The 24393-nt window shown below is 42.4% G+C and overlaps 2 protein-coding genes across 2 annotated transcripts in view; both read right to left on the bottom strand.

The window, feature by feature from the left end:
- dnajc28 (DnaJ (Hsp40) homolog, subfamily C, member 28) overlaps positions 1-24393 on the bottom strand; it is a 1235492-nt gene that overhangs the window by 341743 nt on the left and 869356 nt on the right. The window lies entirely within an intron of this gene.
- The window catches only part of gart (phosphoribosylglycinamide formyltransferase), a 156723-nt gene that overhangs the window by 98728 nt on the left and 33602 nt on the right, over positions 1-24393 (bottom strand). Inside the window, exons 4-8 of the mRNA XM_028790419.2 lie at positions 22996-23170; positions 18201-18312; positions 15313-15381; positions 10143-10268; positions 2365-2452 (exon numbers count right to left, since the gene is read on the bottom strand). Of these exons, the coding sequence (XP_028646252.1) occupies positions 2365-2452; positions 10143-10268; positions 15313-15381; positions 18201-18312; positions 22996-23170 (570 nt within the window). The remainder of the gene's footprint in view (positions 1-2364; positions 2453-10142; positions 10269-15312; positions 15382-18200; positions 18313-22995; positions 23171-24393) is intronic.

The raw sequence follows: 24393 nt of genomic DNA, 5'->3' as shown, positions 1-24393 counted from the left end.
TTCATTAAATGGTCTATTATAGGCTCGTAGTTTTTGCAACAGTGCAGCCTATGCTACCACTTTGGCATTCATTAGGTCTTAGATCATCTATGGAGTCAAAGGGTCTAGCATTAGTGATGCAGTGCAGCGGTTCTCAGACTGTGGGGCCGCAAAGTAACAAAAAAGAGGGTGCGAATGTTACCATATGTGGCGTAATTTCGCTATTCGTAGGGAAATGTTAAACTTGTAGCAGTGTATCGGCAGCAAAAAATATAGGAATAAATTTTATTAAGGTTTCAAAAAAACGTTAGGGGGCGCAACTAAAACTCGGGCCGCAAATACTTAAAGGTTGAGAAACGCTGATGTAGTGGGTGAAAACTTCAGGTCATTTTAAGGATTCCCTGGTGTAGGAACATCTCTCTGTACGATCTACTTGTCATTTTTCTTTTAAAAGTAGTCAATAGATTTTCAAGACAAGAAGGTTTTAAAGATGAGTGAAAAAAATCAGAGAGTTGGCCAGATGAATCCTATAGTAATGCAGTTATTAGAATGAGAGAAGTTCCGATCAAGGGAAAAAGAGAGGGTGGAGAAACGATCAACATCAAACAAATGAAGACATTTGTTACAAATTACAGGGAAGAAACATGGACAATTTTAAAATTTGCTTCTATCAGCAAAGCTGGAGGTCAATAAACACCTTGTTGTGTTCCCCCATTTGAGGGGATGCTCCAGAGATGTCACATTGAATACTTAAAGACCCCTGGCTTTGGCATTCTTCATAACCGAGTCTTTAACCACTCGAGTATAAGATGTGAGCCAATCAGAACTTGTCTTTGTTTTCTGTTTTTATTTAAATTTACTTTTAACCGTACAGTGATACAAGACTTTTTGCTTACCAATATACTGTATGAAAGTGAACCAATCAGGACTTCTCTTTGTTTTGTTTGTATTTCATTTTTATTTATTTTTAACCGTACAGTGATACAAGTCTTTTTGCTTACCAATCAGAACTTGTCTTTGTTTTCCGTTTTGATTTTAGAGGGTGTTTTATAAAGTATGCAGTTATTAGCCAAAATCGAAGCAAAATTCAAAATTTTAAATTTAATTTCATTCAACATATACCTCGATTTAATAATGAAAAATGATATCGAGCATATGTCCACCTTCACTTTCTCTGCAGGCAGTCATCCGATCGTTGAAATTAACGATAACTCTTTCGCAGACGTCCCTGTTGATTTCGCCAATTACCCATTGAATTTCCCTCTTCAGTTCGGCAGTCGTTTTGAGGTTTGTTCACGTAAACTTGTGACTTCACATATCCCGATAAAAAGAAGTCACAAGAGGTGTGAGGTCACATGACCTCAGAGGCTATTCTTGGTCGTCGCCGCCGTGAAGGCGAGATCAGATGCTCAGGGATTTTCTCACGAATCAAGCTGATTGCCTCCCGGGGTTTATGGCAAGTAGCCCCGATCCTGCTGAAACCACATTTCATCAATTCTGTCATCCTCCATTTCTTCCAGAGCAGGCCACAAAATGTTAGTGATCATGTCCCGATAACGGTTGCCATTTACAGTAACTGAATTTCCATCATCATCTTCAAAAAAGAAGGGGGCCAAATCACGCCTCCTGCCCAAAAACCACACCAAACCGTGGCTCGTAGAGGATGTATTTCGTGCTCTCGGATCACTTTCAGGTTTTCGTCACCCCAAATGCGGCAATTTTGTTTGCTGACATACACTGAGAGATGGAGATGTGCCTCGTCACTGAAGATTATTCTTTTTGAAAAATTGTCGCCCTCTTGTTCCAAAATCCAATCGGCGAATCTTCGCCATTTTGCATGATTTGCTGGTTTCAGCTCTTGTGTCAACTGAATCTTGTAGGGGTGCATATGAAGATCTTTTTTCAGTATTCGATACACCGAAGATGGGGACATACCCAGCTGTTGTGAACAACGGCGAAGCGACTTCACGGGGCTCACATTCACACTGTCTTGCACTACCGCAATGTTTTGCTGCGTTCGAACATTACAGTTTCGACCGGGCAATTTTCTGGTAGCAACTAACCCAGATTCTTCGAATTTCTGTACCAACCTCGAAACTGTTGTTGCGGTAGGGGCATTGTCACATTCAAAGATCGCGCAAAGTTTACGGACAGTCTCTGCGTAGCACTCCCCGTTTTTGTAACGAGTTTTCACAATAAGAATGTGTTGCTCGATACTGAACCGCTCCATGGCTACTAAATGGAAAAACGACAAATGGTCTTCTAATCGGAGTGATAATAGATAACGAAAATGATAGGAACAGTGCTGACAACCTTCAAACAAAAAAATCCCACGCAATTCAAAAACTGCGTACTTTATAATTTTTCAAAAGTCTTTTTGCTTACCAATATATGGATTTCCTTCTTGCCTCATTCCATCCACAGTTTTTTGCAGAACCGTCTCTTTAATCTGCAGAAGTAAATCTTGTGGCACCTAAATTGACAACAAAAAATATTCTAATTCACATGAAAGCGCGAAAACGTGCAGAGACACGGAGGCAGCAAAAAATCGGATCCTACAAAAAAACGCACAAGCCAATATCAGATGGCCATCTGTCTCAGTATGTATATGAAGTATATACATAAGTCTATTAACGTCAATGCATTCTGCATGGTTTAATAATTTACTGCTAGTTTATTACAGTAGTTGGACAAAATGGGCATTGCACCATTCTGCTACACATTTAGAGGCACACGAGACCACACATTTAACAGGGATGCAGAAATTCACCTGCACCCCTTCCCTCATGAATGGCTGAACTGCAGCTTGTACCTCCACTCCGGTCAGTTCCATACTTCATCTAATAACAAAGGTGTAAATCGGAGATGAGCTCACACCTCTGCAGAGACTCCTTCAGCCATAAAGGATCCCAAATTGACATTCATTTCATGCGTGTAATCATGGATAAAATAAAACCTTAATATAAACAGGCACCGGAAAGGACCTTGATCCAATCACAGCCTCCCTTCAGAACGAGCTGCATTCACCTCATGTGTGGGGGCTTGAAAGGTGATGAGCTGAAAATGTACAATCTGTTAGGATAGTGAGCCAACGAGCTGCTCTGTTTGGGGAGAGAAGTCACCCACTCTCTGTGGAGCGACACATTCACACACTAAACGTGGCCTGTATGTTACTCTCCACAGAGCCTTGGAGCTGGACACCCTGAATGAGTTCCAAGATGATTCACTCTGGCAAGCCAAGCTCTACACCAGTGACTGAGCCCAGTCTAAGAAGATTGAGAAAATGCCATTACTTCAGGAAGGGAACTTCAGATTCTACACTCTTGTGTAAGAAAGAGTAACGCTTTGCTCTGTGAAACTGGAGTGGGCATAGCAAAGAGCCCAACAGCGACCTGAGAACAGTCGAAGATGTGCCACACCACCACAGGTAAATGACCATGTAGCACAACAGTGCACTTCAACTCCAGAAGAGTCCTCCACTTGACCTGGAGCAACAACACGCAACTTCACACAGCATTGGACATCATTCTTAAGGACTTGGCATCACTAAACTGTTTACTGGCTATTAGAGTTCTAATACAGCATATCTTTGCACAGATAAACTGCTGGTCTCTTCTATTATATGTTTTACTTCCTGTCCGTCTTGTGTCCTTATTTTATATCAATTGTGGCCCACCAGGCTGGCACCGCCAGCTGAACCCAACACAGACAAGCGTGGGACACAAGTTCAAGGCACACAGATTTTTTTATTTTCTTCCCCGTTCCCCACAAGTACTGTATAACACAGTCCAAGCACAGCACAATGCACAAACAATTAATCCCTTCCTTTACTCCTCGGGTCAAGCTTGGTCGCTCCTCCTCCCGACTCTGGCTCACCGAGTAGTGGCTGCTGGCTCCTTTTATAAACGCACCCAGAAGTGCTCCAGGTGCACGATTACTCGTTTCCAGCAGCAGCATGGTTACTCGTTTCCGGAAGCACTTCCGGGTGTGGTGGCAGAACTGTCCAAAAGGGCTCAGCAGCTCCTGTTGCAGCACCCCCTGGCGACGCCTGCGGATCCCAACAGGGCTGCACCAAACTCCAATTCCCATGAAGCCTGTGTAAGAGTTGAAGCTGAACCCTGGTCCAATGTGCACCTGGCATGTGTCCGAGTCTCATATCCTTCTGAGCTTATTCTTCAAAGCTGACACTGTTATTTTATTATTCACTATCATAAATGTATTTCTTGGTATTTTATATAACCCCTTAAGAGAAAAATGTTTTATTTATGGCATAACCTTTCTTTAATACTAAGTTTCCTGTTTTTGTACCCAGATGGATCATAACATACAGTCATATGAAAAAGTTTGGGTACCCCTCTTAATGTTTTGGATGTTTGTTTCTCATTGGCTGATCTTCCTTTTAATATATGACATGCCTTATGGAGACAGTAGTATTTCAGCAGTGACATTACGTTTATTGGATTAACAGAAAATATGCAATATGCATCATAACAAAATTAGACAGGTGTATAAATGTAGGCACCTCAACAGAGATATGACATCAATACTTAGTTGGGCCTCCTTTTGTAAATCTAACAGCCTCTAGACGCTGTCCTCCTATAGCCTCTGATGAGTGTCTGATTCTGGATGGAGGTATTTCTGACCATTCTTCATACAAAATCTCTCCAGTTCAGTCCAATGTGATGGACAGCCTGCTTCAAATCATCCCATAGATTTTCGATGATATTCAAGTCAGGGGTCTGTGATGGCCATTCCAGAACATTGTACTTCTCCCTCTGCATGAACGCCTTTGTAGATTTTGAACTGTGTTTTGGGTCATTGTCTTGTTGGAATATCCAACCCTTGCGTAACTTCAACTTTGTGACTGACGCTTGAACATTATCCTTGAGAATTTGTTGATATTGGGTTGAATTCATCCGACCCTCGACTTTAACAAGGGCCCTGAACTAGCCACACAGCATGATGGAACCTCCACTAAATTTGACAGTAGGTAGCAGGTGTTTTTCTTGGAATGCAGTGTTCTTCTTCCGCCATGCAAAGTGCTTTTTGTTATGACCCAATAACTCAATTTTTGTCTCATCAGTCCAAAGCACTTTATTCCAAAATGAATCTGGCTTGTCTAAATGAGCATTGGCATACAACAAGAGACTCTGTTTGTGGCGTGAGTGCAGAAAGGGCTTCTTTCTCATCACCCTGCCATACAGATGTTCTTTGTGCAAATTGCGCTGAATTGTAGAACGATGTACAGATACACCATCTGCACCAAGATGTTCTTGCAGGTCTTTGGAGGTGATCTGTGGGTTGTCTGTCACCATTCTCACAATCCTGCTCATATGCCGCTCCTGTATTTTTCTTGGCCTGCCAAACCTGCTGGGTTTAACAGCAACTGTGCCTGTGGCCTTCCATTTCCATTTCCATTCCTTACAGTTGAAACTGACAGTTTAAACCACTGAGATGGCTTTTTGTAGCCTTCCCCTAAACCAGGAGACTCAACAATCTTTGTTTTCAGATCTTTGGAGAGTTGCTTTGAGGATCTCATGCTGTCACTCTTCAGAGGAGAGTCAAAGGGAAGCACAACTTGTAATTGACCACCTTAAATATCTTTATATCTCATGATTGGACACACCTGTCTATGAAGTTCAAGGCGTAACGAGCTCATCCAACCAAGTAATCAGCACTGAGCAGTGACAGGCATTCAAATCAGCACAATGACAAGGGGACCCACATTTGTGCACAGCCAGTATGTCACATTTGATTTAATTTCATACAACTAAATAATGCGTCACTAAAAATCTTTGTTCGGAAAACACCGCTTTACTCAGATGTTCCTAGGAAATGAAAGACGTACTACTGTTATCGTTATTGTTGAAAGTCGAGTCAATTATTATGCAGGCTGAGAGGGGGTCCAAAACTTTTTCATATGACTGTATAACACAGTCCAAGCACAGCACAATGCACAATTAACCCCTTCCTTTACTCCTCAGGTCAAGCTTTGTCACTCCTCCTCCCAACTCTTGCTCGCCGAGTAGTGGCTGCTGGCTCCTTTTATAATGCACCCAGAAGAGCTCCAGGTGCATGGGGGGGTCTTTGCCATCTAGTGACGCTCTGGCCACTCTTGCAACCCTGGTCCTCCCAGCATGGAGGTGTCAAAGCCGGGCAAGAGCCCTGGCCGCACACTACACAATATATGTGCAGTTTTTGTGTTTCACAGTGCAGGTAATGTGCCTCATTTGGGACTCCATGAGCAACACAAAGTTAAACCAGAGGTGCCCAAGGATTCTCCAAAGAGACACAGTACCGAAGGAGTCCGGTCTTCATCTCAGGTCACTGGACAGTGTCCATGTCTCGCAACCATATAGCAAAACAGAAAGCACCAGGACTCTAAAGACTTGTACCTTCACCCTGCTGCAGAGATATCAGGAGCGTCACACACCCCTTTCCTGCGACCTCATGACCCAACTCCCCCCATGCTCTCCCAATCTGTCTACTGACTTCATAGGAAGAGTCACCAGAGACATGAATGTCACTGCCGAGGTCAGTAAACCTCTTGACGAGGTTGACACTCTCTCCGCAGACAGACACACTGCTGATGGCCGTGCCCAAGAGGTCATTAACACTAGAATTACCAGGGTCTACGAAAAAACTCGTAGATCCGGCCCACCTTAAAACCGTTCTCACCTCTCTTTTGTCATCTAAATGTGCTGATAAACACAAGCTGCAAGCAGCCGGCTATTCCATCCCCCCACACGACGTGCACAAACTTCTCCCAGCTCATGCCTTGATTGATTATCTGGGAGTGAAGTGGAGTTTTAGAGTGGAAATAATAGATCGTTATTTGGAACACACGCATTTCATGTGTGTTCCGTTTTCTACAGTAATCTGTGTAAACACATTGTTAAAACAGAAACTTTTTCATATTTTAGTAATAAATGTTACAAAATGTAGGCATAAACTATAGAATGTGTGAAGCCTGACGGCCAAACATCAAATAAACACTTTCACAAAAGGTTCAAGGCTGTATCAACACCATCCGTGGCGTAACGCTGAGATTTGCTGGCTCAGAGCACGGCTTCGCCGTAGAGGCCCGAGTTCAATTCCCTGCTGGGGAGGAAGTGTTTTTTTTTTCTTTGTAGCCTCAAACGGACATAAAATTTATAAATTGGTATGCACTGTAAATCGTTAAGTTTAAAATTTCGATCGTGGTTATTTCTGTTGATTAATTCATGCTTTTTTACTTAGAGTCAGAACAGGAGCTTATTCAGCTTCTGATCTGACTCTAAGTAACAGTGCCAGTATAAATCACACACAATCTGATGCTGTTCGTTTTCAAATAATATTGCATTACTTCAACAATGTTTTCTGATTGGTACTATTCGCATCATAAAATGATTTCTTCAAAACGTCACATATATTTGTTTTGAGATAATGAACAGAGCTGCAAATTACAGGTGCTTGTTCAGTGTAATAGGAACCATAGCACAGAGGGGTGTGTACACTGCAACAAAAGTACACATGTCGTAAATATAGGAAGGGCACTCCTTGGGTGAGCTACAGCAGGGGTAGGCAACGTCGGTCCTGGAGTGCCACAGTATGTGCAGGTTTTTGTTCCAACCCAGTTCCTTAACGAGAACTCAATTATTGCTGATGAAGCACATATTGCTTAAGTGACATTTTAATGCTTCATTTTAGTGGTCTCGCTTGTTAAGGTTCTCCAACCTTAATTGCTTATTTCAATCTTAAACTGCTGCATTCAGTGTTTTAATTGCTCCTTATTAGCAATAAGATGTAAAAGACAAAGAAGCCAGCAGTTCTCCAGCTAGCATTTTTCCAATTACATCTGTGTGTGTTCATCATGCACGGTTTGATTTAATAAAACACTTAATAGAAAAATGTGACAGACTGAAAATGATCTGTTTTAGGCTTCAAATCATTTGGATGATATCCTTGGAAAGGAAAAAAATCTATGATATAAGAGCCTTACATTGCACAGACTAACAAGCCATAAAATTATATAAGGTCTGAGATTGGCAATGATTGGTTTCTAATTAAGCAATTGGGTTGAATGAAAACCTGTAGCCACTGCGGCTCACCAGGACCGACATTGCCTACCCCTGTTTTTACATCTTATTGCTAATAAGGAGCAATTAAAACACTGAATGCAGCAGTTTAAGATTGAAATAAGCAATTAAGGTTGGAGAACCTTAACAAGCGAGACCACTAAAATGAAGCATTAAAATGTCACTTAAGCAATATGTGCTTCATCAGCAATAATTGAGTTCTCATTAAGGAACTGGGTTGGAACAAAAACCTGCACATACTGTGGCACTCCAGGACCGACGTTGCCTACCCCTGAGCTACAGTATAGCGCGTCTTTATGTGAAAACAGCAGTGTCAGATGGGGAGTGTCTGATGATTGCATGTAGCACTGAAGTTACTGCTCTTTACTATGCTTTCCTCTGCATGTCCTGGAGTACAAAAGAAACAGCATACAGCAACATGTGGGGACTGGCAAGACTGGGGAGAAAAAAAACACGCGGTCGTATGTATCGTGATACACTGCAGAGCTATAGCGCGTCTTTATGTGAAATCAGCAGTGTCAGATGGGGTAGGAAGAATGAAAAGTGAATAAAAAAACAAAAACAAAGCTAACCTTTACAAATATCATAAATTACACCGGCTGTTACAGACTGAAATCAAATGTATCTTTTTATTCTAAAATAGTAAAAAAATAAGAGCAGTTCACTTCTCAAAAGGGAGTCGAGTAGGATCAAACTCATGACTTTTTGATTCCCAGTCAGCAACCGATACTGTTGTGCCACGGGGCCGTCGTAGTAAATGAGTGTCAATGTTGCACACTAAGGCGGCTTTTTTTTTCTGTAGTTATATTTTTGAATAAAAGCGCACTTGTTCTGTTATATTTGTACCTTTTGTGAAAGTGTTTCTTTGATATTTGGACTTCAGGCTTCATACATTATATAGTTTATGCCTACATTTTGTCATTTATTACTAGAATATGAAAAACGTTTGTTTTAAAAATGTGTTTACACAGATTACTGTAGAAAACGGAACAGACATGAACTGCGTGTGTTCCAAATAACGATCTATTATTTCCACTCTAAAACTCCACTTCACTCCCAGATAATCAATCAAGGCAATTGTGCACGTTTGTCGGTGGGGGGATGGAATAGTCAGCTGTTTGCAGCTTGTCTTTATCTGCACATTTAGAGGACAAAGGACACTGGCAGAGAGGTGCGAACAGATTTAAGAAGCGATTAAAGGTGGGATGGATCTACGAGTTTTTTCGTAGGCTCTGGTAATTCTAGTGTTAAAGGTCTGGCTGTTGGTTTTTAATGAGGATACTCGCCAGCCCAGACACACAGACTCCTCACTCAGCCTCTCATCTGATCAGAGCCTCCATTGACTCCACGAAGATCACTGCATCGTCAGCAAACTCAAGATCAGTGAATGTCTCTTCACCAACAGATACCTCCCCCAGCCGCTGGATCCCACAACCCTGCTCAACATCCAGTCCAAGTAAGCATTGAACAGAGTAGGAGCAGAACACACCCCCTGATGGACCCCAGAATCAACTGAGAGGTGGTTCTTCCTCCACTCTGCACAGCACTCACAATACCAGTGTACAGGCCGGCCATGATATATCCAGCAACTTTGAGGGGTTAACTTTTCCTTAACCTTTAAAAGGCCAGTTTCTCCATTTTTGGCCCTAGCATATACCAAAGCATCACCTAGCAATTGTGGACTAGCTGGGTTGGGGTGAGCCCTTTCTAGACTGGCCAGTTAAAGTTTCTGTGGTGGTTGTCAAGGCTGGCCCGCATACATATGTGTGCTTTGCTGTGGCAGAAAATCATAACATAGCATTGTTGTCTTACAGAATTTAAATTCTCAATGGCAGTACCTTCGTCATGTTGATTACTTGCTCTCCCTATGTTCTAGTAATTTTCCTAAGACTTTCCTAAAAAATGTCAACTCCACCTAATCATCTAATGAACCCCACATTCACATGATGAGGATGAGGATGAGATAGGCCTACGTTCCACAACTCTGATGACTAACATAACTGTGTAGAAATATTAAAAACTGTTACACGGACCACCTAACTAAAATTATAACCTCAAACAGGCTTACTGAAAAGATATACATACCTGCGGAGTTGGACAGTAAGCTCCCATTCCACCAGTGTTGGGGCCTTTGTCTCCATCGAGAAGTCTTTTGTGGTCTTGAGCTGGGGGCATTGGGGCCACTGTGTAGCCATCACTAAAACACAAGCACTGGCAAAAACAGAGAGAGATGGTTCATGGGAAAATTACTGGGATAGAGAGCTGCACAAAACAACACAAATAAGTGGGCACTTTGAAACAGGAATGGAGGGCAGGGGAGGAGTTAACTCAGTATGACCCCCATGTCAAAATTCCAATTTAACACTCCGACAGGCGCAACTGACCCGACAGGCACACAAATGATGCAATTTCAGATATCTCGCGTTCTGATTGGCGGAGCTGGACCCACCTCACACATCACCTGTGAACAACATGATTAGCAATCGCAGATTCGACATCGTGGAAGGCAGATACGGTGTCAGAGATCCCACAGGCACAATGCGCCCAAATACGTCATCAGTGACAAAATGGGTTTTTTTAAAGGGTGGTGTTGTTAGTCAGACTGTACAGTATGTTATGTAACTCAATACAATTAACTTACTCCAATAAATTGCAATTCTATACATACTAGCTGACGCCCGCCGTAGCATACGGCGGTGTAAGAATAGGAACGGAAAATGGTGAGAAAGGAATTCAGAAATCAAGAAGAAATAAATACTTCTTGAAAGACGCCATTGTGAATAGGTGTTTTGGTGGTGACGACAGATAATGAGTCGAAAGATCTAACCCTAGAAAAAGCCACGAACAACTGACTGTGGCTGAAGACTGGTTGTTGTAGATTAACGCAAATCTTTGCAAACGTTTGTCCTTGGGACTTGTTGATAGTCATGGAGAAGGCGAGTCTGAGTGGGAATTGTGTGAGTTTAAATGTAAAAGGGAGATTGGTGTCAGAAGGAAGGAGAGAGATTCTGGGAATGAAGATTGTTTAAGAATTTTGGATAGCGATCAGTTTGCACTCAATAATATTTGTGTGTATTCGGGTAACGATGAGTCTTGTTCCGTTGCAAAGACCTTTTGATGGCATAATATTTCGGAGGAGCATAACTACAGCTCCTACCTTCAGATGAAGGATATGGGGAGGCACGCCAGTTGGTGTGAGGGTGTGTAGAAACTCCTGTGGGTATGTTAGTTGATCATTAGGATCGTCACTGACTACTGTATCTACACTCTTGAAGGTCACTTTTTCACCTTGTATAAGATGAAGAAGTTTGTTGTTAATCCATATTACTAACCGAGAATGGTAAACCGGATATGGACGCAGGTACATGGCATGCCCATGGACGCAGGAGACATAGTGCACAGGCGCGGACAGCGAGCGAAGTCTGATCCACCGAGAACAAAGGAGTCACAGCTCAAAAACGAAGGAGCTCAACTAACGTAAATAAGAAATGAGGCAACGCGCCACACAAAAAAGAGGATTCCGCGCTGCACCCCAAAGTCAAACGGAAGAGGCTACGGAGGCCCCACAGGTCCACAAAGATTGTACGGAAGGCGCGTGAAAGTACGAAAGGCGCATGCGCCTACAACGCACTTCTGAACTAAACGGCCACACTACACAGCATGGTCCACGCGCTTCTAACACACCTACGCAGGCCCCACAGGTCCACAAAGATGCGAGCCCGCATGGATAAAAACAATAGACGTGGGCACCTACAACGCGCGTCTGAAACCGCGGAAGCAAAGCAGGCACGGGTTCAAAACGAACGACCTCAACTTACGGAGATACACACAAAAGTGAGCCCGCCTGAATACAATTAATGAACATAGGCGCCTACAACGCGCCTCTCAAACAGCAGAGTGAATAGATAAACGGCAAAGAAAGGAACGACAGACGGCCGATAAACAATTCCGCGAATTACCTGACAACGCATTCTGTAATGAGTCCACTATTGGTGGACATTCATTAGGATTAATAAATATACTTCCTTTGTTCATCATCTGCACCTTTACACTCCAATATATCTCATACATTCATCAATGTATTTCGGGTTACCCAACACCGAGGGTAGGCGAGCGAAGCGAGCAGGGGGCGGAGCCCCCTTGTATGTAGAGAATCGTCGTTTGCGACGCTCAGTATTGCTCTTGCAGCAAGTTCTTGAGGAGTCACAGTTGACAAATTAATATCACCGTAAAGTATGATCATTTTGCCTACACGTACGTTATTCTCAGTGTTTGCTTGCAGTGCGTCTGATAGTCCTTTGTATTGTTCCACGCGCAGACCTTGTTGATCTAATCTGAGATAGTTGAGACGTGCGCCCTCTGTTTTAACATACGCATCTACGACGTACTGTTGGAATAGTTTGTCGCTGGAGTGCAAAATGCTAAATGTATTCCTCATTGCTAATCTGTACGCGTAAAACTGGCATTGAGTAAGCCTTATTCGCTTGGCGGTTCTTTTAAATCGGGAACATGTTGTAAATCTTTGTGCCAGCCAATGTCTCTGTAAGGGAATAAAAGTGTATAAACCATAAGATGACGTTGTACAAAAACCCGTCAACAGAGAAGATACTGTCGTTCATTTTATAACAAAGGCTTAGGAAACAACCGTCGCAGTATAATGAAAATAGGAAGGAGCGAAACCAATAGCAAGGAGTGAAACCAATGCCAATGGTCAACAGAGTACGTTCCTGTAGCAGGCTACGGAAAAGACTCCCAGGCGCACACATGGCTGAAGTGAAAGGTCACGCGGTCAGGCTAGATATAGGGCGGTGACATGACACCAATGGGATCATGAGAGAGGAGCGGGGAATGCGGTAGTCCAAAGGAGGAATAGGAATCGAGAAAAGCGGCTTGAGGGTGTATGGGAGGCCTCAGGCAGCGTGGGGAAGGGTTTGGAAGAGCAGGAATAGGAATCGAGAAATGCCGTGTCAGCTGCGTGTGGGCTGGACCAGTTTTGAAGAGGAAGCAGGATGAACCAGAAGATAAATATATATAAGAGATTAATGTGGCCTTTTATAAACAACTGTTCAGAAAAACAGCACAAAAACTAATTGATAACACACTTAAAGGCTTTGCATAAAAGCAAACGGCACATTGCATTTTTGTGTAAATAAACTATGAGGTCTTTGTAACTTCCAATCCACCCCAAGAAAAGTTATCATGTCATGTGGAAGAAAAATTAGACTTAGGGTTCACATGGTAAGATTGTTATTATGCTTCCGCATTAAAAATATTGCATCTGCCTTAGAAGTAGCAAAAAGGGTTAAAAAAAATGTCAGAAAGCTGTTCAAGCATCTCACCAAACCAGATAAAGGTCTGGTGAACAACAAAAGACGAGAATGTACTAGGAGATGGTTGATGTCATACAAGGGATGTTCTAGTGGGATTAAGAAAATCAGCAGATGTGCTGCTGCCAACAAAGACTGGACAGTTGTCACATACACAGAAATTTCAAGGGTGAGGGCTAAACCTGAGAGATGCAAGAAGAACAAGAATATAGCGAAACAAGACTTTTATTTTGGGCTATTGAAGCTAGCCCTGATCTCTGCCAGGAATATTTCATGTCTTTTAACCAATTCGAGTAAATGCCACATAATGTGTATGCTTTAATTCAGCACTGTTATGTAAATTTAGTTGTTTATAAAAATAGACCTCTGCTCATATTCTTTGACCACTTGCTGCCAACCTCTGCCCAGGGCATTGTCCCTTAATAGACTGTTGTGCAGGCTTCTCCCTTTTCAGAATTTGCTGAACAGTAAATAAAAGGGCAAAGTGAACAAGTTTCCTTCTGCCCGATTCCTAATGTGGTCGCTGAAAGTCGGGAACGACAAAGAAATGGACACCAATATAAAATAAAAAGCAATTTCTTTATTCTTGGTGAGATAAAGAGACTGCTGCTCAGAGCAGACAATCTGCAATCTAACGTGGGGCCTCCCTCTATATACGTTCTTCATGTATTAAACAAAAAAATATATACATGGCAGTTCATTTTGAGGTTATACATAAATTATAATAGCTTACTACTCACTGAATTGGAATGTGTACATTGCTTCTTTCAGATAAAGAGGTTATCAGCAGGCTCCTATCAATTATGGAGAATCCACTGCATCCACTTAATAGTATCATCTCCAGACAGAACAGCAGCTTCAGCGACAAACTGCTGTCACTGTCCTGCTCCACTGACAGATTGAGGAGATCGTTTCTCCCTCAAACTATGCGACTCTTTAATTCCACCCAGAGGGGTAAACGTTAACATTCAACATTATACAAAGTTATTTTCTGTTTTTCACCTGCATTGTTATCATTCTTTAATTTAATATTATTTATTGTATCAGTATGCTGCTGCTGAAGAATGTGAATTTCCCATTGGGATTAATAAAGTATCTATCTATCTATCTATCTATCTATCAGGTCACTCACAGTTTTAAGAAATAGACTCAAATAACTTTAAGAAGGAATTCAGAAACTTTCACATTGATTTATAATATCACAGGGTGTTCTGTTAGTATCAAGAGGTCAGCATTTTCTCATAAAAGAATGCAAGTCAGTCTCATATTCTGTGCACAAGCTTAATTCTTTTTCTACCTAAATGAGAAACAAATCATATAGACTTAATAAATCATATAGCTCTCTGCAGCATGATTAATACAAAATACAGTCTTATTGAGATGTTGAAGGACGCCAGCCTTCTAAGGAAGTATAGTCGGCTCTGTCCTTTCTTACACAGAGCATCAGTATTGGCAGTCCAGTCTAATTTATCATCCAGCTGCACTCCCAGGTATTTATAGGTCTGCACCCTCTGCACAGTCATCTCTGATGATCACGTGGTCCATGAGGGGCCTGGTCCTCCTAAAATCCACCACCAGCTCCTTGGTTTTGCTGGTGTTCAGTTGTAGGTGGTTTGAGTCGCACCATTTAACAAAGTCCTTGATTAGGTTCCTGTACTCCTCCTCCTGCCCACTCCTGATGCAGCCCACGATAGCAGTGTCGTCAGTGAACTTTTGCACGTGGCAGGACATATGTATAACCATATGGTATAAATGTCAGTATTCTCAAATACTGTAGCTTAACTCACAGGTGAGTCATTCAGATTTGTGTTATCCTCAAGAAATAGCAGCAATGCTGGGAGAATCCCATGACTTGTGTTTAAATTAGGAGACTCAGCAGTGTGTGTACTTAAAAAAAAAAAAAAAAAAAAAAAAAAAAAAAATCTTACCGATACTTCCTCTCCTTCCAGAAGTTCTTCCACTACCACGGTTTCCCCAGCCAACCCGAACACTTTGTCCTGTAAAAGAAAACATCATTACTAAACAAGAAATGCAAACAAAGAGTGGAGAAGGATTCAGGCATACGCAAATATGCACCCTGTGAAGTTTTCTCTTGATAATAATGCGATATTACTGAAATATGGAGCATGCAATGAGCGACAGAACAATTACAATGTAGATATCCAAAACATAATTCATCTGCAGAATGCTAGCAGCTTCTCAAGTTTACCGTTTTGAGTAGAGAGCTACTATTATTGTTAATATTATACAATAAAAACATACATTTGATTTACGTCTGTAACAACCGCTGTAAATTTATAGTGCTTGTCAAAGTTAGCGTTCACGCTCGCCCCTGCTGTTTTCAAATAAAGACGCGCTATAACAGAGGTGAACTCAGATCGGAGAACACAGAAGCCATCCCCGCAAGAAATGTCAACTCACATAAAAGAACAACGCAGCTGCACCAGGCGTAAAGGCGAAAGTCCGGCGTCATCCTGCCAATCACCTGTCCTTCAAAGAAACAGCATGGCTTACAGAGCTCGCCAACGCTACACCGTCCAGATCTAAACACTAGCGTGGTGTATGTGCCCAAAAAAAAGTCTAACTGCATTCTCGTACCATTGCTCGCGTACAAAAGTGTCAGCAGGTATTTTTCGTGGCATTACACGTGTAATTTGTGAGCATGCCCTTGACAATCAAACAGAGGAAGCTCAACAGTTCACTTGTGACTTTATGCTGTAAGAAGATCTTATATATAATTCGCCTGTCTACTCACTCACTCACGTCTGTCCGAAGACGAATGCGCAGTCACCTTCTACGCAGCTGCCCGAAAAACCTTACAAGACCGACATCGTGGCAGGATCCGCCGCGAAAATTCAAAGAGAAAGGCGACTTCGATTAAAGCTCTAGAGGCCTGAAAGGCGATTTCGACCACAGCTCCAGGCCTAATTACGCATTCATTCAATACACCTATATCAGGTTTGTGGTGCTTATACTTATTATACTGTATATCTATATATTATAATATTCCACTCGTGCCCGTTTCATCTTACGTTATAGAAACGGGCTCTTTGTCTAGTAAGTAAATAAATCAGCTCGCATGTTATTTATTTGGATCAAATAGAGACTCGCTATAGCTATTTATCTATCCCCTTAGCTGTTTTTATATACTATATATTATATAATAACAGTTATAAAAACACTTGTTCATGTTAATTGCAGTCTCAATTGTTAAAAATAATATTTTAAAAAGGAGCATCCCACATGAAAATACAATGATCTGACTGACTGAAAGTGCATACCACTTTATATGGTTAAAAAGAAAAAAAATAACACTTTCTTTCCAGCAGGGAATCGAACTCGGGTCTCTAAGGCGCAAAAGGCCTGCTGCACACTGATTGGCTGAGCAGTCTGTGTCAGCTATCCGCAACTTAGTATGTATCGTGATCGTGATTTAGAGAAGTAAAAAAAAAAAAAAACGGAAACTTTTACAAGTCCTATAAATGTACACCGTGTGTTACAGACGCAAACAAAGTGTACGTATGTACTGTAGAATATTAACAATAAGAGCAGCTCATTACTGAAAACAGCAGATATAGGAGGTAGTCGGGATCAAACCGGGGACTCTTGATTACACCGGGGACGCTTGATTACAAGTCAGCAAATCTTACCTCTACTCTACGGAAACTGTTTCACAAAAGGTTAAAGAAAAAGAAAGTGTTTACTTGATCTTTGGAATTCAGGCTTCATACACTGTATAGTTTATGACTACATTTTGTGATTTACTACTAAAATATGAAAAAATGTTTCTGTTTTAAAAATGTGCTTACAGATTACTGTAGAAACGGACCACACATGAATGCGTGTGTTCCAAATAGCGATCTATTATTTCCACTCTAAAACTCCACTTCACTCCCAGATAATCAATCAAGGCATGAGCTGGGAGAACTTAGTGAACGTTCTGCAACGGTGGGGGACGGAATAGCCGGCTGCTTGCTGGCTCGTCTTAATCGGCACATTTAAAAGACAAAATTGAGGTGAGAACGGTTTTAAGGTGGGCCGGATCTACGAGTTTTTTCGTAGACTCTGGTAATTCTAGTGTTAATGGAGTGCTGCTGTGATGGTAGTCCTTTTGAAAGTTTCTATCAAATCAGCAAAAGACTTGTGAAGCTCTATTAAAGTGACTGTTGGGTTCTTGGTCACCTCCCTTGCCCGATTAAATAGTTTCATCAGACAGACACCTTTGGGAATTCCTCGTAGTTCCAAAGTTCTTGCGTATTACAAATGAGGCCATTGTACTCCTGGGAACACCGGAACTTCAGAAATGGTTTTATCCCCTTGCCCTGATCTATGCCTCACCACAATGTGATCGTGGAGGTCCACAGAGGGTTGCTCAGACTTCATGGCTTGGAATTACAAGACATTCTATACAGCGGTATAGGTGTGCCTTTCTGAACCATGTCAGATTTGATTCAGTCCGACACCGGTGGACTCCAGTCAAGTGCTAGGAACATCTCAAGGAGAATTACAGCAAACAGGATGCACCTCGGCACAATCTAAGGAGCCACAGCAAAAAGGTCTCAATTCTTCTAGAAATGAGAGATTTCAGTTATTGCCTTTAAATAAATTTGCAAACCTTTCTGAAAATATGTTTTCACTTTGTTGTTACGGGTTATTGAACGTATGCTGATGTGCAAAAACATGCAAAATGCATCCATTTAAAATTAAACCTACAACACAATAATGGGGTCAGACTACGTTCTGAATCCCACTCTAATCAAAAAGGCTAAAAGAAAGATCGGACTGAATAGATGCCCAGACTCAGTGGGCAACCCACCTGCAAGATGTCACACACAGCTTTACATGCCTCTTCTTTAGTTCCGGCTACAATGACACCTTTCCCGGCTGCAAGGCCGCTCGCTTTCACCACAAGAGCAGGGAAGTCTGCACTGTGAAATACAAAATGAGAACTTTATGAACTTGTGAATTTCCCCAACTCCATGCTCAACATCACCAACTTGAAATATTGACTTTTCCACTTTAATTTCAGAGAAATCAGTAGTATTAGGGCAGGGGTCTCCAACTCCAGTCCTGGAGAGCTACTGTGGCTGCAAGTTTTCATTCTAACTCTTTTCTTAATTAGTGACCAGATTTTGCTGCTAATTAACAATTTCCCTTTATTTTAATTGACTTTTCTTGAGACTCTGACCACTGAATTGATTCTTTTTTTCTTAAATGGCACCTAAAAGATCAATTTGATGTGAAGTGAGCCAACAGGTGATCAACTAAGTTGGGACCTGAAACTCCAACCTTCATTCAGTTCCTTAACTTGAAGCCAATTCTCGTTGCTAGTTAAACCCGTTATTTAATTCCATGGCGCTCATTCTGCCATGGCAGACATTTTCAAAACTGTTGATTTTCTTTTTTAAGAGCGCTGTCAAAATGTTTTGTGGACCTGAGCAGATCAACATTACTGAGGAGGCCTTCATCGCCGTAGCTCTCCACTCTGTGCCGAGCCATCTGGAGCAGCAGCAGAGCTACGTCCGGATGCTCTTTGCGGATTACAGCTCAGATTTTAATACAATCATTCCTGACACTCTCATCACCAAACTGGTCACTCTTGGCCTCCCCCCTCTCATATGTGTCTGGATAAAAGACTTTCTTACCAACCGGCTCCAGCCCCCACCACTCCTCCATTCGCACACTGAACACCGGTACCACACAAGGCTGTGTGCGGAGCCCCCCTTCTGTACTGTCTCTAGACCCACGACTGCAATCCGGCCCACAACAACAACCTCATCGTCAAGTTTGCTGACGACACCACAGTGGTCGGACTCATCTCAAAAGGGAGACAAGGCAGCTTACAGAGAGGAGGTCCTGAAGTTGGCAGCCTGGTGTTCAAAGAACAATCTGGCTCTGAACACCAAGAAAACCAAGGAGATCATTGTTGACTTCAGGGGGCACAGCACCGACTTAGCCCCCCTTCACATCAATGGTGAGTGTTTGGAGAGTGTCCATACTTTCCGGTTTGTAGGCATCCTTATCTCCGCTGACATCTCCTGGACAGACAACACCACAGCAGTCATCAAGAAAGCACAACCTGGACTCCAACCTGCTACTGACCTTCTACCGCTCGTCCGAGAGCCTGCTGACGTACTGTATCACAGTATGGTACGGCAGCTGCACCATGGCAGACAGGGAGAGGCTTCACCAAGTAGTAAAGGCAGCACAGAAGTTCATCAGCTGCCCTCTCCCCTCCCTGATGGACATTTACACCTCCCGCTGCCTCAGCAGAGCAAAAAAAATCATCAAGGACAGCTCCCACCCTGGCTCTGATCTGTTTGACCTGCTGCCCTCAGGGAGGCACTACAGGTGCATCACAACAAGGACAAACAGACTCAAGAACAGTTTTTTCCCAAAAGCCATAACCATTCTAAACTCACACATGCACTGACTACACAGTCAAACCCCCCAACCCCTGGACTTCCTTCTATCCACCAACTGTGCAATATCCAATATCTAAATAGTACTGAATAATAACTGTGCGATATCTGTATACTGTACAATATCATTACTCTCAGGGTCCAACATCCACTACTTACTGCACATGATCATCATTATTGTGCAATATTTAAATTATGTACAATAACCCAATAGTGCAATAGTTATTATTCTTTCCATATGTATATAGCATCGCAGAACTTTTTTGCAACTTCTTTGCAACCTTTTGCACCATTTGTTTATTTACTTGTTGTGTTCTACATACATGTCGGCACTGAAGGAGCTGCTTTTAATCTCATTGTACATGTGTATAGAGACAATAAAATGCATTCTATTCTATTATATTTATTTTCAGTTATTGCATGATGGACACAGGTTGTTCTTTATGTGTTGGTTCATTTTGTGGCTTACTATTGTTTGGTTGCTAATTAAGGAAAAAAGAAATAATTAAGAGGCCCGAGTCTTAAGTTGTGCATCAAATCAAATTAAGGCAAAGAGTTAATTAGCAGCAAAAACTGGTCACTAACTAAGAAGTGTTAGAATGAAAACCTGCAGCCACAGTAGCTCTCCAGGACTGGAGTTGGAGACCCCTGTACTAGGGTGTTGTACCGGGTTAGCCATTATGAATGTAGTGAGAAGTGAAGCAAAATGACATCTTTTATTGGCTAACTAGAAAGATTACAATATGCAGGCTTTCGAGGCAACTCAGGCCCCTTCTTCAGGCAAGATGTACAACACAGAGACTGGAGTTCCCTGTGTTCACATACACAAAACGACAGATATAGTGTTGGAAAACCTTTAAGTGAGACATCTTAAATGTAAAAAATTAATAGACCTCTTCAGGCTAAGATTCATTTAGTAAGAGAGGAGAACAACGTATGGTTAAGATCTTCGTTGGACAGTTATCTTATCCAAAGTCTTTTGAGGTTTCTGGTGAGTTTTTCAATACAATGTGGGTCTGTAGTCAGGTTGTCTGTGTCAGTCCAAACAATCCTCTTGTCTGGCCATAAGACCCATGTCTCTATTCAAACCATGTTGTAATGTGTTCAGTTTAACTTCCCCATTCTTTTCTCTCTTGCTGTGTTCTGAAGTTGCCCATAAGCCCTGTGACTTTAAATGGTGTTACAGGAACATCTGTGTTGCCATGCTTGACGTGGCACCTGTGTAAATCCATTCTCTGGCGGAGTGTTTGTCCAGTTGCTCTCACATAGAGTGCAGTGTTGGGACATTTCATACAGAGAATTAGGAAGATCACATTAGATCTGCAGGAGAATGATCCCTTTATGCAATGTTCTAGTTGGCAGTGTGGTATAACTCCACGGTGAGCACATGTTTTGCATCTTTTCTGTAGGCAGAGAGTTATGCCATCTTCTGTTGGTTCACTTAGGGAACTTTGGACAATTAGTTGCTGCAGGTTTGGCAGCTGTCTGTATGCAAGGAGGGGAGGTTCTGGAAATCCATTTTTCAGCGTTTCGTCATTGTGTAGCATTGGCTGAAGTTCTTTTAGAATTTTTCGAAGTGCTTCATTATGTGAATTATGGGGGATGCGGTTCTTGTCGTCTATGTTTTAATATTCCGGAAGGTTGTCTCTGGGTATGGCAGTAGCTCTTTTTATTTCAGTGTGTTGTTTTGTGGGCATAACCTTGTCTGATGAAATCTTGTCTAAGCTCCTGAAGTTGTTTATCCCGGTCTGTCGGGTCTGAGCAAATACGGTTGTAACGTATTGCTTGCCTGAAAATAATGGGGCGCCTTATACGTTTAGGGTGAAAGCTGTCACTTATAAGGTAGGTCTGTCTCTCACAAGGTTACAAGGGTGTGGTCTTTTAGTTGAACGGTATTGTCAAGTAAGCAGACTTCTGTTTTTGAGTAAATCAGCTTCAGCTTTATGCTGGGGTGGAAAGAATTAAATTCATTATGAAAATGGAGGAGGTCCTCCTCACTGACAGTCCAGATTATGAAGATGTCATTTATGGAACAGAAATACAACATTGGTTTTTAGACGTACATGGACATAAAATCGTCCTCCAATTTTGCCGTAAATAGGTTTGCATAGTGAGGTGCAAACCGACAGCCTATTGCAGTCCCCATTTGTTGCAGCAGTTGTGGCGATACTCCATCTGGACCCACTGCTTTGCTGGCACAAAGTCTCCTCAGCTCTCTGCTCACTTGCGCTTCTGTAATTATGGGTGTGGATGTCTCTCCTATGCTGGTATCAGCAGAAGGACGTGTGGAGGGTGCAGTACTCCGAGGTGAGAGTGAGAGTGGGTTAGGGTGGTCAAACCTGTTAAAGAAGTAGTTCATTTGGTTTGCTCTCTTCACGTCTCTCTCGATGGTGGTACCCCGCTTCTAGCTGCAGCCAGTGATGATCTTCATCCCATCCCACACTTCCTTTATGCTGTTGTTCTGCACTTCTGCTCCACCTTTCTCCTGTACTGCTCCTTCACCACCCTGAGCTGGACTCGGAGTTCCTTCTGCACGTGCTTGAGCTCATGCTGATCACCGTCTTTAAAAGCCCTTTTCTTCTGGTTCAAAAGGCCCTTGATGTCACTTGTAATCCATGGCTTGTTGTTAGCATAGTAGTGTACAGTTCTTACTGGAACTACAATGTCCATACAGAAGTTGATGTAGTCAGTAGTGCAGTCAACAACTTCCTCAATGTTCTCACTAAGAGATCCCTGCAGGATATCCCAGTCTGTAGTTCCAAAACATTCTCTCAGAGTATTCTCAGCCTCCAGGGTCCACTTTCTGAATGATCATGTGGTTACAGGTAGGACTCTCACTTTTGGTTTATAGTGAGGCTGAAGCAGAACCAGGTTATGATCTGCTTTCCCAAGCGCAGGCAGCGGGGTGGCGCTGTATGCGTCTTTAATGTTTGCATACAGAAAATCAATAGTCTTATTTCCCCGGGTGTTACAGGCCACATACTGGGAGAATGCAGGTAATGTTTTGTCTAGCGTCACATGGTTAAAGTCCATAGTAGGTCCAATTTTTTTTATTGGGTCATTAAGGGCAATTCATTTTATTTAATGCCTGCTATGCAATTACCAAATATCAAGGGAAAGAAAAAATGTCTCCTTAGATATTCCCATACAAAAAAAAAAAAAATTCACCAAAAGAAAGAGAAGCCGTACCTTTCTATGAAGCTGCAGGCTTCCTGTGCGCTTGTGAAAGACTTCCAGCGAGCTGTGGGAATGCCATGCCTATCCATAAATGCCTTGGAAAAAGCCTTGCTGGCTTCTAACTGGGCGGCTTTTGCAGTGGGCCCAAAACAGCGAATGCCTGCTGCTGTGAGGTCATCAACAATCCCTAGAAGAACAAGAACATGAAGAACAAAAACAAAAAGAATTACATTTTATATTGTTCTATTCTCACTACTCAAAGTGCTTTACATAGACAGAGGAGAACCACTTCAACCGGGACGAATATGTAGCACCCACCTAGATAATGCAATAGCAGCCATTATTGTGCCAGTGTGCTCACCACACATTAGCTACTAGGTGGTGAAGGGGAGAGAGAGAACTAATTAGAGAAGGGGGATGATTCAGGGGCCACAATGACCAAGTGTTTTTTTTTTTTGGGGGGGGGGGGGGGGTTTGGTTTAGGACATCGGTATACAGTAAAACCTTGGATTGCGAGTAACTTGCTCTGCGAGTTTTTTGCAAGATGATCAAATATTTTTAATAAATTTTAACTTGATAAACGAGCGAGGTCTTGCAATACGAGTAGTACATATATGCTTTGTCTGCCGGGCGTCACATGATCACAACTGAGCTGATGGTGGTTCACTCTCTCTCTCGCTGCGGGATTGTGGGTAATCGTCTCCCATGCTCGGTCTCAGTTGGCGTGCCTCACTCGTATAGTCAACATCCGTATGAGCGTATACTATTATTATAGCATTGTGACCACGTGTGTGTGTGTGTGTGTGCGTGCGCGCATAAAGCATTTTTTTGTTTTGTGTCTAAGTGTCGTGACTGTTCTTTTGTCATTGGATAGTTTCCTCGTTAAAGTCGCAAAAAAAGAAAAAGAATCCAGTGAGCCAACAGATAGCAGGGATTCAATTAGTTAGAGTTAAAGTTGTCGTCATCCTCCTCTCGTCTCCCTCACACCAACCATGGTTGTTTTCAAAGGTAAAGTGCAGGTTCATTTGTTTAATGTATTTTTACTTCATATTTTGTACTAGGGGGTTTGCCCCCTGCTCGCTTTGCTTGCCAACCATACCCCCCTCCCCCCCCGGCATGTGCTACATGCCAGCCACTTCGCATCTCTGCTGTTCGCCCCAGTCTGAGGTCAAGAGCGCTCTGGAGCAGGTTTTTCATCCAGGATGTCTCTGTACATTGCTGCAGTCCATCTTTCCCTTTATCCTGACTAGTCTGCCAGTCCCCACAGCATGATGCTGCCACCAACCATGCTTCACTGTAGGGATGGTATTGGCCTGGTGATGAGCGGTGCCTGGTTTCCTCCAAACGTGACGCCTGGCATTCACACCAAAGACTTCAATCTTTGTCTCATCAGACCAGAGAATTTTCTTT

The sequence above is a fragment of the Erpetoichthys calabaricus genome, chromosome 4 (genome assembly GCF_900747795.2).
Source record: "Erpetoichthys calabaricus chromosome 4, fErpCal1.3, whole genome shotgun sequence".
NCBI lineage: Eukaryota > Metazoa > Chordata > Cladistia > Polypteriformes > Polypteridae > Erpetoichthys > Erpetoichthys calabaricus.
Note: the sequence above shows the minus strand (reverse complement) of the source record. Positions and strands in the feature narration are given on the sequence as shown.